The 16,162-nt window shown below is 44.4% G+C and overlaps 1 protein-coding gene across 1 annotated transcript in view; it reads right to left on the minus strand.

Annotated features, from left to right (window-relative positions):
• Positions 1–219: 219 nt before the first annotated feature.
• Positions 220–16,162, minus strand: part of LOC123753464 (uncharacterized) — a 22,766-nt gene continuing 6,823 nt past the window's right edge. Inside the window, exons 2-7 of the mRNA XM_069307946.1 lie at positions 15,659–15,855; positions 9,092–9,227; positions 8,003–8,400; positions 7,140–7,297; positions 6,084–6,208; positions 220–4,075 (exon numbers count right to left, since the gene is read on the minus strand). Coding sequence (XP_069164047.1) covers positions 4,002–4,075; positions 6,084–6,208; positions 7,140–7,297; positions 8,003–8,400; positions 9,092–9,227; positions 15,659–15,855 — 1,088 coding nt within the window. The 3' untranslated portion in view covers positions 220–4,001. The remainder of the gene's footprint in view (positions 4,076–6,083; positions 6,209–7,139; positions 7,298–8,002; positions 8,401–9,091; positions 9,228–15,658; positions 15,856–16,162) is intronic.

The raw sequence follows: 16,162 nt of genomic DNA on the forward strand, positions 1-16,162 counted from the left end.
GTTAAGTAATAATTGTAATAATTACTTAACCTATACCTTGTAAATTGTAATAATTACTTAACCTATACCTGTAATAGGTATAGGTTAAGTCCGGTACAGCAGTCCGGTACAGCAGTCCGGTACACGCGTATATGGAGGTCTCTCTTCCTGGAACACTACTCAATTCAGTCTCAGACGATAGGAATTGTGGAGAAGTTAGGATACAATGAAACACAAATATATACTCATGTTACTGTTCATATGTGTTCATATTTGCTCACATGTTGTTCACGTGTTAGATAATAATCATTATCTCTGAATCAGTCACACGTATTACGTAAATGATCTATTAAATAAGGCTACAATATAAACATGTTGACAAATAAGTAATATCAACTTTGGTGTAGAAAGTCTTGACTTCCGTCTTAAGGCTCTAAGTAGCCTTCTTAAAGTCTTAAGTGCCCCTTCGAGACTGTCACAGTTAACTAGCCAGTTCGTTGACTAGAAAAGTAGGAATATTGGATAATTAAACAGACTTATTATCCAAGATAATTCGCTAGTTATCCAGGATAATTAGCCTGTTTAATTATACTGATCAGTTATCCTAGATTTGTTTAGTTTTTGCAGCTTTTTTTTCAACTTTTACACGTGTTACAGGTGTACAAACAGGTGTACAGACAGGTGTTACAGACAGTACAGGTGTTTGTTACTAGGGGAAAGGTACGTGCCGGGGTCACATACAGCTGTAGTTAGGACAGGTTTAATCACATCTGCCCTTCACCTGTCACTATCGTTCAGTGATTGACTGATTGATGAAGATTAAGCCACCCAAATGGTGGCACGGGCATGAATAGCCCGTAAGTGGTGGCCCTTTTGAGCCATTACCAGTATCAATAGATGATACTGGAGATCTGTGGAGGTGCGGATGCACCTTCGTGACGGGAGATGTCTCCCGTGAGTATATAGATATACGATATATACCCGTGATATATATACGATATATACCCGTGAGTATATATCGTTCAGGGTTGAATATTTACCTATACAAGCCATCAATATATTACTATGCTCATATGTAATATTCTTTTTTAAGCTTTATAATGAGTAATATTCTTAATATATGTGAAAAAATATGTAATATTCTTGTATATGCTTGAGAATGAGCTTATATTGTTGTTTACAGACGATGAGTCGCAATAACGTGGCTGAAGATATGATAACCAAATCACATATCGGAACATGATAAAAATCTACGATGTTTCGGTCCGTCGTGTCGATGTTTCGGTCCGTCGTGTCGATGTTTCGGTCCGTCGTGTCGATGTTTCGGTCCGTCGTGTCGATGTTTCGGTCCGTCGTGTCGATGTTTCGGTCCGTCGTGTCGATGTTTCGGTCCGTCGTGTCGATGTTTCGGTCCGTCGTGTCGATGTTTCGATCCGTCGTGTCGATGTTTCGGTCCGTCGTGTCGATGTTTCGGTCCAGGACGGACCGAAACATCGTCGTCTCCTCATCTTCTGTTGTGTGGTTTTGGTCATCATTATTTAATATATATTTTTTTACTCCAAAACGTCTTTCCGGAAAGCCTGTTAGATCCTTTTGATCTCAGAACTGATGCTTCCTTTTTTCTTAGTATTCTTAAGTGCTTGATGATATTAGGCACGTATCCTGCGTCTGATCTAGGGTAGTCAGCTATCATTAAGGGTCTTTGAATCTTTCTATTGATAGTGCTAGAATATAGATTTATTTTAGAGTTTTCTAACGTGTTCAATTCAGCTAGATTTAACTCTTCTATTTACTTTAAGAGAGATGATTTCTTTTATTATTATTAGTTATTTATACAAGAGTTCGTACATTCTTGTAAGAATGTAAGAACGTCGTTGTTCTTACATTCTTAAGTAGTTCGTAGTAGGTAGTACTGACAGGACTGATGTAAAGTAAGTCAATTGAGATTGTTCTGGTGTAATTTGAACTAAAAGAATCTAGTAGACAATTGGATTAGTTGGGATTTCAATAGTATTTTAGTTCAGCGTTAAGGAAGCACTTACACTTAAAGAGTTACACTTACACTTAAGCACGTGTTAGCACGTTAAGCACGTGACTTACGCTTACACTTAATGTAAGAATGCAGTCCCCGTGGTGTAATGGTTAAGACACTCGGCTGGCGTTCCGCGAGCGCTTTAACCTGGGTTCGTATCCTGGCCGGGGAGGATTGACTGGGCGAAAATCCGTAATTGTAGTCACTGATTAACCCAACAGTAAAAAGGGTACTTGGTTGTTAAACGATTTGGCGGGTCGTATTCCGGGAAATATTAGTATTAAGGACCTGCCCGAAACGCTACGCGTGCTAGTGGCTGTACAAGAATGTAACAACTCTTGTATATATAAATAACAATAAATGTGCAAACTTGCACCATCCTCTCATCCACAGAGTTGTAAACAAGTTTGAAGTGTTTTGTATTATTTGGATTAGTTTAGGATGATGATATACTATGATGGGCTTCCACAAAATCTCGTATTTTGCTATACTGTGTTGGGCTTCAATATATTTAGCTATAATTTAGCATATCTTGAGATGATTTCGGGGCTTAGCGTCCCCGCGGCCCGGTCCTCGACCAGGCCTCCTTTTTGTTACATACCCCCAGGTAGCAGCCTGTAGCAGCTGTCTAAGTCCCTGGTACCTATTTACTGCTAGGTGAACAGGTGCATCTGGTCGCGAATTGAGCCCGGGTCATTAGAACTACGACCTCCGAGCGCTCTCCACTCAGCCGTGAGGCCCCCATTGTTGATGTCTTATAAAGCTTGAATCTGTCGCCCCTTGTGAGAGTTATGTTATGGCTTAAGCTTGAAGCTACTGCCCCATATGCATTACCGTGGTTATATTAGTTTCCCCTCTAGCCAATATCTTCATTTTCTCTGATGCACTTAAATTTAAGGTAAACTCGTCTAAATTATTTTCACCATTGTATGGTGTAGTATTTGAATTTATAATTCATTTGTGTGTCTTGTATAATCCTGAAAATAGTTTGAAAACGCTTTGCAATTAATGCCTCAAATTTTGTAGAAATTATATGTAGGGATATATCGTTGTACATTGATGTTAGAGATCTGGCATTTATTGTAAGTCATGTAGCGTAGGTCCACGTCCTCGCCTAGGAATCGAGGACCCCTAGGTCGATCCCAGCTATGTCTTGGCCCATTTCGTTTCACCCGCTTTGTCCACCTAAATAGATACCCGAGAATTAGGCAACTGTTGTGGGGTTGCATCCTGGGACACGGGCAGCAATTGGCCTATGGAGGAGAGACTTCGATAAACCTAAGAAGTCTGGCTGACCCTTACAACGGTAATTATTAATTATATTATCTATAGGAACTCGCTCATAAAGAAATTAGGATGTATGTAATTTGTGTAGAAATGGCATATAACTGCCGGGTCACTTGCTTGAGAGGAACCGAACACGTAGCTGGAATATAACTCTCCCAGAGATGATCTTCTTGAGGTTATCTTGAGATGATTTCGGGGCTTTAGTGTCCCCGCGGCCCGGTCCTCGACCAGGCCTCCACCCCCAGGAAGCAGCCCGTGACAGCTGACTAACACCCAGGTACCTATTTTACTGCTAGGTAACAGGGGCATAGGGTGAAAGAAACTCTGCCCATTGTTTCTCGCCGGCGCCTGGGATCGAACCCAGGACCACAGGATCACAAGTCCCGCGTGCTGTCCGCTCGGACTACCGGCTCCCCGTTTCAAACACTAGATGATTCGTCGAAACTCGTTTTCTGTTTGATAAAACCGTGTATATTGCTATGCTAGGATGTATTAGCTTAGGTTAGGCTGTATTTCGCTCGGTTGGGTTAGGTTAGGTTCGGTTAGGTTGAGGTAGGTCAAGTTAGGTAGGTTTCAAAATCAGTTAGCGAATAGGTCTTGTGTACGGTGTGACGTGCATCCGGTGATGAGACCTTTTCTATGGTGTCCTTTGACAGACTTTTCTATAGTGTCGTTTGAGTGATTGTTTCCGTGGGTTTGAGTGTCACTTGGTCAGAGAGAGCGCCACCACGACCATCACCCACACCAACACGGCTGCCCCGCCTCGCTGCCCACAACCTGCAGAACCACAACCAAATCTAAAGCTTTGTTTATAGAAGATTGTACATTTGATTGTATTTAATTCACAAGAGAAATGTAATTACATTATTAATTTGATAAGAAGTTATAATCACATAATACACCTTCGTTATCATTATAATCATAACCTGAATAGCATATATGTAGCATTTACAAACGGAGTAGTTAACATATGGAATGCATTAGGCAGTGATGTGGTGGAGGCTGACTCCATACACAGTTTCAAGTGTAGATATGATAGAGCCCAGTAGGCTCAGGAACCTGTACACCAGTTGATTGACAGTTGAGAGGCGGAACCAAAGAGCCAGAGCTCAACTAGGTGAGTAAATGCAAGTGTATGTATAGCATACAGGCAAGTGTATGTATAGCATATTTCGGTATACATGAACAATTATTTTTAAACAGTAATTTTGGAATTCACACAACATTTATGAGTACTCTGGGGGTTGGGCGGTGGATGTACTGTGTAGTCCCTTGGCTGTGTTATCAAATTAAAGAAGTCAAAACTGCTGTACCACAGACCAGTGTCACTAACACGCATCCTTCCTTGTCAGTTACTGGAGAGACTGGTCCGAAGCAGTCACTTAGAACACCTAGAAGAGATAAATGCAGTCTCTAGATACCAATCAGGTTTGACTGTCTATTTCTCGATTGTCGAAAACATTAGAGTCTGTCTCACAGAAGAGGTTTCTATTCGAGTTAGCTGGTGTAAGTCAGTAACGAGTGAGAGGGAGAGAGAGAGAGAGCTTCCCACTAGCAACATGTATACAGTATTGGTCTGACATACGTGGTAAACAAGGTTCTGAACGATTGCTTACACAAGTTTCTGACAGCAGTTCTTAAGTTAGCCAGCCTTGCATACGCCGCTGATGTTATCCTTTTAATGTGAGCTTCAGGGACTAATTTCGATGTGTAGGGTTATTTTGGATCCGTCACAGAACAGTGAACTTAACTGCTTAGTTATATACAATTTTATATTGATATAAATATACAAATACATTCCAACATATAAAATATAAATAGTGATATTTATATATTTATATATGATCATAATTGGTGTTCTTGTTAAAGGAGTTTTTCTTAACTATATTAATGCACATCTTATTATCAACGAGGCCTCATGGCATAGTGGAAAGTCCTCTGGACTTGTAATCCAGAAGTCATGGGTCGACTCCCACTGGGAACTTTTGTATGGCCTGGGTGTTCCATTATGAGAAATTATTGATTGATTGCCAGTCATTTTGTACCTCTTAGATCTGTTTGTGTGTGTATATCTTCCACCTTCCAGACCTACCCACTCACTCACTCACTCACTCACTCACTCACTCACTCACTCACTGTTTCTCTCGCTCTCTGTACCTTTCTTTCTCTCTCTCTACCTCTATTTATATCTGTCTCTGTCTCTCTCCCTCTCTCTCTCTCTCTCTCTCTCTCTCTCTCTCTCTCTCTCTCTCTCTCTCTCTCTCTCTCTCTCTCTCTCTCTCTCTCTCTCTCTCTGTTGCACAACTCGTGCCTCGGGTAACGGCCTGCAAGTTGCAGAAGGGAAATTCAAGTCTCCTTCCTCAATCGGAAACCAATTAAGAAGAAGCAATATTTCCACTATCAGTTCCAAGGGCCTTGTGTTCCTACAAGGATCCCTTAGACTCCTAAATAACGTGTAGGTGATCATGATATATACGTGACAAGGAACACAACGAGGTCTGTATGTGTGTGGAGTTGAGCTTCGGCTCTTTGCTCCCGCCTCTCGACTGTCAGTCAACTGGTGAACAGGTTCATGAGGCTACTGGGTTCTATCTTGCAATTCTTGCACGATTCCTCGTTGCAAACGCCTGGAATCGTCTCCTTGGGTGCTTTTTTTGGGGTTCTCACGATGGAGCTGCACTTTCTATGGCTGGTCTCACGTAGGTTGTGTACTGTGTCCTGAGAGGGTCTTGCTCGCAGAGGCTTTCAACACCTGAAGACACCTCCTAACACCTGTAGGACTCACCTGAGGAAGGGGGGATGTGGGTGTTGAGGAGGGCGGGCAGGTGTTGGGGCCCCAGTACAGGGTCCACCTCAAGGTCCACCTTCACCTCTGTGGCCCAGACGTGGCCCTCCACCTCCGCCAGACACCTGTGGTTACTGGTCTGGTTAGTGGCGGGGTTAGTGGTCTAGTTAGTGGTCTGATTAGTGACATGGTTAGTGGTCTAGTTAGTGGTCTGATTAGTGACATGGTTAGTAGTCAAAAAGTATTTTGAGTTTTTAAAACACCACAAAAATATTGAAACGTTTCAAAGCATTAAAAATCACACTTATCAGTAAAGACCAGACACAACAGTGGTCTAAAACAGTCTCAGCCAAGCCTTGACCTCTTCCCCTGCCAGGGAGTCGAACCAGGGACCAAGTGATTGTGAGACGACTCCCAACGATAACAAAAAAGAACAAAAAGATATATATGATAACGAAGTCATACAAGCAGCTGCCTCTGTAATCCGAGTCCAAATCTCAGACTCAAAATATTCCATGAATAAATTTGAGAAGAGATGCTGAGTGCCCCTTTTGCTAAGGCCTATTTGTAGGTATCAAATGAGAGGGTTTATGAGGCATTTGGTATCACGATATCAAGTGTGTTTGGTATCGTGATATCATTGATATTTTCTTGATTCCTGCACCGTAGCCGGTCGGCCGAGCGGACAGCACGCTGGACTTGTAATCCTGTGGTCCTGGGTTCGATCCCAGGCGCCGGCGAGAAACATTGGGCAGAGTTTCTTTCCCCCTATGCCCCTGTTACCTAGCAGTAAAATAGGTACCTGGGTGTTAGTCAGCAGTCACGGGCTGCTTCCTGGGGGTGGAGGCCTGGTCGAGGACCGGGCCGCGGGGACACTAAAGCCCCGAAATCATCTCAAGATAACCTCTCAAGATACCGTATATAAGGCAGAAAAACTAACTTATTTCAAATCCACTAAACTTAACTTAAATGCATAGAAAATGGGGATATTTGTGAGCAGCTGTGTGTCATAGTACTCTGTAAATTGTACGATGGGAGCGTTGGTAGACTACTGACCTGAGGGTGAAGGAGCCTAGAGGGGCCAGGTGGCGGTGGGTGGCCAAGACTAGGCCCAGGGTGGCCGAGAAGGTGGGCAGGTCACCTGATCCCGTCGACTCTTGGCCCCCTGGCCAAGTGGTGGCCAGGGGGTACCTCACTAGTAGGGCATCGTCCACCTGTGTAAAGAGTGAGAGTGAGTGAGAGAGAGAGAGAGAGAGAGAGAGAGAGAGAGAGAGAGAGAGAGAGAGAGAGAGAAAGAAAGAGAGAGAGAGAAGAGTGATTGATAGTCCATACAAAAAATATACATTCTATAAGTACTCGTGTACTCGTAAAAAAAAAATTCGGTCTATTGAAATACTGCAAAATTTCGGTCTAAAACTGGAGCAGCAGCAGCTGGTCGTCCAAGCCTCTCTTAGGCCTAAATAAGCAATCTTACACCTTATATAACACATTTTAGACCATATATAAGTACATATATCTACTATACTAGACCTAGGGATGTTGTCACCTACTGCAAACGCTCTACAAAGACAATAGTACAAAACGTGAACTATTGGGGTCTATCGTAAGATCTAGACCAGTCGTAAGACCAGTCGTAAGACCAGTCATAAGACCAGTCGTAAGACCAGTCGTAAGATCTAGACTATTCATAAGATCTAGACCTGTCGTATGATCTAGACCACTCGTAAGATGTAGACCACTCGTAAGATCTAGACTAGACCAGTCTAGATTTTACGATCAGTCGATAGATCGATCGATTACGATCAGTCTAGATCGTAAGATCTTACGATCATACCAGTCATAAGACCAGTCGTAAGACCCAGACCAGTCGTAAGATCTCCAGATCTTACGACTGGTCACGGTACCTGAGCTTCACTTACCATAAACTTACGAGCAGGGGCGCTAGGGGCGCCATGATGGTAGTGGCTACCATGATGGTGGTGGGCGTGGGTGTCCATGGCGTGATGGGGCGGGCTGAGAGCACCGTGGGCGTGACGGTGGGCGTGGTTTCCTCCACTGTGGGCGTTCTGATAGTCCGCGCTATGGGAGGGGTGTTGGTAATCATGGGAGCCGATGATGTGGGAGAGTTGGTAGGCGTGGCTCTCAGGGCTGTGGGCGGGGCTGCGGGCGTGGCTGTGGGCGTGGGGGATAAGGAGCACCCAGGATAGAGTAGGCGGAGGCCAGGAGCGATACGAGGTGCAGTTGAGATGGATAATGTCTCCTTCTCTGTATCCTGATGGGTTCAGTCCACGCACCACTGGCGGCCCGTCCGGGGTGTCTGAGGGGAGGATAAGGATTAGTCTGGTGGAAGATCAGGATTAGTCTGGTGGGAGATTCAGGATTGGTCTCGTAGATCAGGATTAGTCTGGTGGGATATCAGGATTAGTCTGGTGGGAGATCAGGATTAGTCTGGTGGGAGATCAGGATTAGTCTGGTGGGAGATCAGGATTAGTCTGGTGGGAGATCAGGATTAGTCTGGTGGGATATCAGGATTAGTCTGCTGGAAGATCAGGATTGGTCTCGTAGATCAGGATTAGTCTGGTGGGATATCAGGATTAGTGCGTATTATAAGAAATCTAATTCAGTAGGAAACAAATGGAATAAAAAGTATACCATAGAAGTATACTATACAAATGGATGAAAGAGTATACCATAGAGGTATACCACAGAGATATACCATAGAGTACATTTATAGGGCCGTTATCAATCTTAACACAAAACAGAACACAAAACAGTATATTTTGATCAATATCTTATCGTTAGAAGATGCACAGGTTTCGTAAACTCAGCCCAATTCAAAATTGTGTACATCTGATTCAGAATTTTGTCTAAAAATGTTAAAAAAAGTATATTGGCACCATTATAACTGATAATTAAATGCCAGAAATGGTTGTGTTGGTAGCCCTGACTCAGGTGAGGTGTTCAGGTTGGTAGCCCTGAGGTGGAGAAGGTTGGCAGCCGTGACATACCTATGACGGTCATGTTGGCAGCCCTGATGTGAGTGGTAAAAGTTGGCGCCTCACCTACTACTTCACACTTGTAGATGCCACTCGAGGACGTCTCCAAGTCCACCAGCTCCACCTGGTGGAGTGTGGAACTACCCACCTACACCCACACGCACGCACGCGCGCGCACACACACACACACACACACACACACACACACACACACACACACACACACACACACACGCCAGGGAAGAAATTAGAATGAACTGGTTAGTACAAAACTACAAACAATACCCTATACAAAATACAAATACAATACCCCAGGTACTCCAGGGGGTAAACAATACCCCTTGGTACTCCAGGGGTATACAATACCTCTTCCCCTTCAGGGGGTACGATACCTCTATTACTCTATGGGTCAACGATACCACTGGCTCTCCAAACTAACTACAATATCAAAATACAATATACAATATGGGAACACAAAAGCTCCTAGTCAAGAGATAATCGGACGATACTATCGTCGGACGATACGTCGTCGGACGATAGCGCTACAATAATTAACTTTACTGGTAAATCCCACAGACAGAAAATATACCAAGAGATCTTATTATGCAAATTGTAAAGTCCATTCAACTCTATTATACACAGAAAGTGTTCATTAGGAGAAAAGCATTTTTGAGGAAAGATAAGAAGAGAAACAGAGGGAGAGAGAGAGAGAGAGAGACAGACAGACAGACAGAGAGGAGGACAGATTGAAGGTGATTATGAGAAAAATCTAAGCCAGTGTGAATATATAAGTCATGTAAGACCAAGGAGCTGGGGTATGAGGACAAGGAGCTGGGGTATGAGGACAAGGAGCTGGGATATGAGGACAAGGAGCTGGGGGTATGAGGACAAGGAGCTGGGATATGAAGACAAGGAGCTGGGGTATGAGGAGAAATTACTGGGATATGAGGACAAGGAGCTGGGGGTATGAGGACAAGGAGTGGGATATGAGGACAAGGAGCTGGGACATAAGGACAAAGAGCTGGGGTATGAGGACAAGGAGCTGGGGGTATGAGGACAAGGAGCTGGGATATAAGGACAAGGAGCTGGGATATGAAGACAAGGAGCTGGGGTATGAGGAGAAGTTACTGGGATATGAGGACAAGGAGCTGGGGGTATGAGGACAAGGAGTGGGATATGAGGACAAGGAGCTGGGACATAAGGACAAAGAGCTGGGATATAAGGACAAGGAGCTGGGATATGAAGACAAGGAGCTGGGGTATGAGGACAAGGAGCTGGGATATGAAGACAAGGAGCTGGGGTATGAGGACAAGTTACTGGGATATGAGGACAAGTTACTGGGATATGAGGACAAGGAGCTGGGGTATGAGGACAAGGAGCTGGGATATGAGGACAAGGAGCTGGGATATGAACACAAGGGGCTGGGGTATGAGGACAAGGAGCTGGGATATGAGGACAAGGAGCTGGGATATGAGGACAAGGAGCTGGGATATAAGGACAAGGAGCTGGGATATGAGGACAAGGAACTGGGATATGAGGACAAGGAACTGGGATACGATGACAAGGAGCTGGGATATGAGGACAAGGAGCTGGGATATGAGAACAAGGAACTGGGATACGATGACAAGGAGCTGGGATACGAGAACAGAGGTACGGGTCGATGCACAACCACTTGGGGGCCATCGGGGATCGAACGCGGACCCTGCATGAAGTGAGACCGTCACTGTATCGCTAGTACAAGAGGATGGACAGGCCAGCAAGGAACGTGTGTGTGTGTGCGTGTGTCTGCGTGTGTGTGTGTGTGTGTGTGTGTGTGTGTGTGTGTGTGTGTGTGCTCTAAGTCTTAGGAAAAAAGCCTTCCCAAATATGCCATCACACAAACTGCCGAAATAAGCCAACAAACAAACTATCACATACAAATACTGCAAAAAAAAATGCATAAACACTAGAAAACAGATCATAAGTTACATAAGACAAAAACACTTGAAAAAAATAAACGCGACTTAAAAGTTTGCTTTAAATTAAATTTTTCAAAAGAATAAATTGTTCTGTGTTTACACAGCGACGAATCAACGCTTGATTCTGTGTCACACATTTCTATGTTTTCCCGGCATTTACAGACGAATTAGCGTGTAGCGAGGAAAAGTCTGGCTGTGTCTCAGAGTTACGAGGCTTTTCGCAAGACTTTGCGATCTCTTTAAAAATCTTAGGAGGAGATTAGAGGAAGAAATGTCTTGGAGTTTTCGGTTCCAACATTTCTGGCTTGATGTGAGTGGTTCTGTTTTTGGCTTCGATATTTCGTGTTTGTGTGTGTGTGTGTGTGTGTGTGTGTGTGTGTGTGTGTGTGTGTGTGTGTGTGTGTGTGTGTGTGTGTGTGTGTGTGCACGCGCTCTTGGAAACAACAAATTACGCTTGCAAGGTCGAACGCAATCTCCCGAGCCCCGCCTTTCTAGATGTCGGTTTGTTACACCCCCTTTGGGTATGACCCTCGCTTGAGATATAGGTCCATGGGACCCTCGCTTGAGGTATAGGTCCATGGGACCCCCGCTTGAGGTATAGGTCCATGGGACCCCCGCTTGAGGTATAGGTCCCCCGCTTGAGGTATAGGTCCATGGGACCCCCGCTTGAGGTATAGGTCCATGGGACCCCCGCTTGAGGAATAGGTCCATGGGACCCCCGCTTGAGGTATAGGTCCATGGGACCCCCGCTTGAGTCCTGGTTTGAGGCTAGAACTTCAACCTGACAAAAAAGAACCCAAAACGAGAATAGAAAAAACTCCGGAGATATGTAAACACTTGTTTCAAACCTGAGAGGAACGATAGAGGGAACGACAGAGGAACGACAGAGGAACGACACAGTGAACGACAGAGGGGGAAACAGAGGGGAGGAGAGAAAGAACCAAGGGGCCACGAGACAAAATTCGAAGGGGGAATTAACACACAAAAATCAATGTTCAAAAGAGAGGAATTAGAGAGGAAGGGGCGATGAATCAGGGAATATTGATGACAGACAGCAACACACAACTGTCACAATGTTAAACTAATGTAATGGCATAGAATAAAAAGTAATAACACACATATATAAATATATATAATATATATGTAACATTATATTATATATATGCTCGGACAGAATGACAGAAACAGAGACTGTGGAACAGAGATCGATTTTCGTCAATTTGATTTTCAATAATTTTATCATTTGTTTATGTCCGGGGCTGCATACTAAAAAACAGGTCTCATGTAGGTATGGATAATTGTTCGAAAGACTCTTTTGTCCACAGATCTGGAGGTTATTACACCATGCGTATATATACCTTATACGGGATGCGTGCTAGTGATACTATAGTTCAGTGGATCATGTATTTTCTCTTATATATTTGCGCCACATAAGCCGTTTTTCAACTCTTTGGCAGTTCCCCGTATCTATCGATAGTTTAAATTAATTTCAAGGTGGTTTACACAATGCTGCAGCTGCTTCTATTAGTATCCCCGAGGATATCTGTGTAGTGGTGAGTCTTCCTTCACGACTAAGTTAATTCTCTAGTTTCTTGACTTCTTCCGGTGTTACTTTAATTTAAGTAAGTCCCTCATGTGACGGGGTCTCTTCCTTAAGTAATAGTTGATCTAAGAGCTGTTTGTCTCCTTCAAACAGCCTGATAGTTTGTATTGAGTGTGTGTGTGTGTGTGTGTGTGTGTGTGTGTACTTACCTAATTGTACTTACCTAATTGTGCTTGCGGGGGTTGAGCTCTGGCTCTTTGGTCCCGCCTCTCAACCGTCAATCAACTGGTGTACAGATTCCTGAGCCTATTGGGCTCTATCATATCTACATTTGAAACTGTGAATGGAGTCAGCCTCCACCACATCACTTCCTAATGCATTCCATTTGCTAACTACTCTGACACTGAAAAAGTTCTTTCTAACGTCTCTGTGGCTCATTTGGGTACTCAGCTTCCACCTGTGTCCCCTTGTTCGCGTCCCACCAGTGTTGAAAAGTTCGTCCTTGTTTACCCGGTCGATTCCCCTGAGGATTTTGTAGGTTGTGATCATGTCCCCCCTTACTCTTCTGTCTTCCAGTGTCGTGAGGTGCATTTCCCGCAGCCTTTCCTCATAACTCATGCCTCTTAGTTCTGGGACTAGTCTAGTAGCATACCTTTGGACTTTTTCCAGCTTCGTCTTGTGCTTGACAAGGTACGGGCTCCATGCTGGGGCCGCATACTCCAGGATTGGTCTTACATATGTGGTGTACAAGATTCTGAATGATTCCTTACACAGGTTCCTGAACGCCGTTCTGATGTTAGCCAGCCTCGCATATGCCGCAGACGTTATTCTCTTTATGTGGGCTTCAGGAGACAGGTTTGGTGTGATATCAACTCCTAGATCTTTCTCTCTGTCTGTTTCATTAAGTACTTCATCTCCTATTCTGTATCCTGTGCCTGGCCTCCTGTTTCCACTGCCTAGTTTCATTACTTTGCATTTACTCGGGTTGAACTTCAACAGCCATTTGTTGGACCATTCACTCAGTCTATCCAGGTCATCTTGTAGCCTCCTACTATCATCCTCTGTTTCAATCCTCCTCATAATTTTTGCATCGTCGGCAAACATTGAGAGGAACGAATCTATACCCTCTGGGAGATCATTTACATATACCAGAAACAGTATAGGTCCAAGGACTGACCCCTGCGGGACTCCACTTGTGACGTCTCGCCAATCTGAGACCTCACCCCTCACACAGACTCGTTGTCTCCTGTTGCTTAGGTATTCCTCTATCCACCGGAGTACCTTCCCTCTCACTCCAGCCTGCATCTCCAACTTTCGCACTAGCCTCTTGTGTGGCACTGTATCAAAGGCTTTCTGACAATCCAAAAATATGCAGTCTGCCCACCCTTCTCTTTCTTGCCTTATTTTTGTTGCCTGGTCGTAGAATTCAAGTAACCCTGTGAGGCAGGACCTGCCATCCCTGAACCCATGTTGATGCTGTGTTACAAAGTTCCTTCGCTCCAGATGCTCCACTAGTTTTTTTCGCACAATCTTCTCCATCAGCTTGCATGGTATGCAGGTTAGGGACACTGGCCTGTAGTTCAGTGCCTCCTGTCTATCCCCTTTCTTGTATATCGGGACTACGTTAGCTGCTTTCCAAGTATCTGGCAGTTCCCCTGTTGCCAGTGATTTGTTATACACTATGGAGAGTGGTAGGCTCAGTTCTCTTGCTCCTTCCTTTAGAACCCAAGGGGAGATTCCATCTGGGCCTATAGCCTTCGTCACGTCCAACTCTAGTAAACACTTCCTTACTTCCCCACTGGTAATCTCAAACTCTTCCAGTGGTTCCTGGTTAGCTATTCCCTCACTTACCTCTGGAATTTCTCCTTGTTCTAAGGTGAAGACCTCCTGGAATTTCTTATTCAATTCCTCACACACTTCCTTGTCATTTGTAGTGAATCCTTCCGCCCCTATCCTTAATCTCATAACCTGTTCCTTTACTGTTGTTTTTCTCCTAATGTGGCTATGCAACAATTTAGGCTGAGTCTTTGCCTTGCTTGCGATGTCATTTTCGTATTGTCTTTCTGCCTCTCTTCTCATCCTGACATATTCATTCCTGGCATTCTGGTATCTTTCTCTGCTCTCCAGTGTCCTGTTATTCCTATAGTTTCTCCATGCCCTTTTACTTTGCTGCTTAGCTAGCCTACATCTTTGATTAAACCATGGGTTTCTCATCTTCATTTCTCTGTTTTCCTTTTGGACTGGGACAAACTTGTTTGCTGCGTCCTTGCACTTCTGCGTGATGTAATCCATCATATCTTGGGCCGTCTTTCCCCTGAGCTCTGTTTCCCATGCTATATCTGTTAGGAATTTTCTTATCCCCTCATAGTTTCCCTTTCGGTATGCTAACCTTTTGGTTTCGGTATCCCTCCTCGAGTTCAATAACCCTTCTTCAATCAAGTACTCAAACACCAGTACACTGTGGTCGCTCATTCCTACTGGGTCCTCAAAACCGATTTCTCTTATGTCGGAGTCGTTCAGAGTGAAGACTAGGTCGAGTCTCGCTGGTTCGTCATTGCCTCTCATCCTTGTGGGTTCTCCGACATGCTGCGTTAAAAAGTTGCTTGTCACCACCTCCAATAGTTTGGCTCTCCACGTATCCTCGCCTCCATGCGGTTCCTTGTTCTCCCAGTCAATCTTTCCGTGATTGAAGTCGCCCATGATGAGCAGGTGGGATCTATTTCTACAGGCAGCAGAGGCTGCCCTCTCAATTATAGTGTTAACTGCCTTGTTGTTGTTTTCATACTCTTGACTGGGTCTCCTGTCATTTGGTGGAGGGTTGTATATTACTGCTACTACTATTCTTGGTCCTCCCATTGTTATGGTGCCTGCTATGTAGTCTGTGTGTGTGTGTGTGTGTGTGTGTGTGTGTGTGTGTGTGTGTGTGTGTGTGTGTGTGTGTAATATAAACAGTAACCTCATTGACATTAAAACAGGTAAAACAGGTAGTAAGACTATGCTCAAAACATATGTAAGCCCACACATTACACTACATATGAGTACATGAGTACAGTGAACAACAGAACGTGTGTACTCAACATTAACATTGACTCCCGGGGCGGAGAACACTGCCATTCTTGGGGTGTTCTTGGGAATGAACTGGTAGAACTGGCGACTGTTCTTCCACCACTTGAGTGAGTAGAGTGCCTCGCCCCTCAAGGCGAAGTGACACCTTAGCTTTGCACTCTCTCCCACCAGCACCACTCTTGGCACCTCCACCTCCGTCACTCTCAGACCTGCGGGGTGAAAGGTCACTCATTAGTGTCATAAGTTCTCAAGATTCTGTACCTGATCAACCAGGCTGTGATTCGTACTCGTTCAACAGCCTGGTTGACCAGTTCAGGAACCTGGAGGCCTGTCAGAACTACCTTAGAAAATAGCATAATATAAGCCTCTACAGGATGCCTATTGACCCATACGAGGCAGCTCTTGCTTAAATCCACCCCAAGCTCAGTCACATGTCTAACCTACACTTGAAACAATACATCGATCCGACGTATTCATGTCCAAGTATGAGACAACTTTAAGAGTATTTTACTTAAA

Source organism: Procambarus clarkii, chromosome 61 (genome assembly GCF_040958095.1).
Source record: "Procambarus clarkii isolate CNS0578487 chromosome 61, FALCON_Pclarkii_2.0, whole genome shotgun sequence".
In the NCBI taxonomy this organism is placed as follows: domain Eukaryota; kingdom Metazoa; phylum Arthropoda; class Malacostraca; order Decapoda; family Cambaridae; genus Procambarus; species Procambarus clarkii.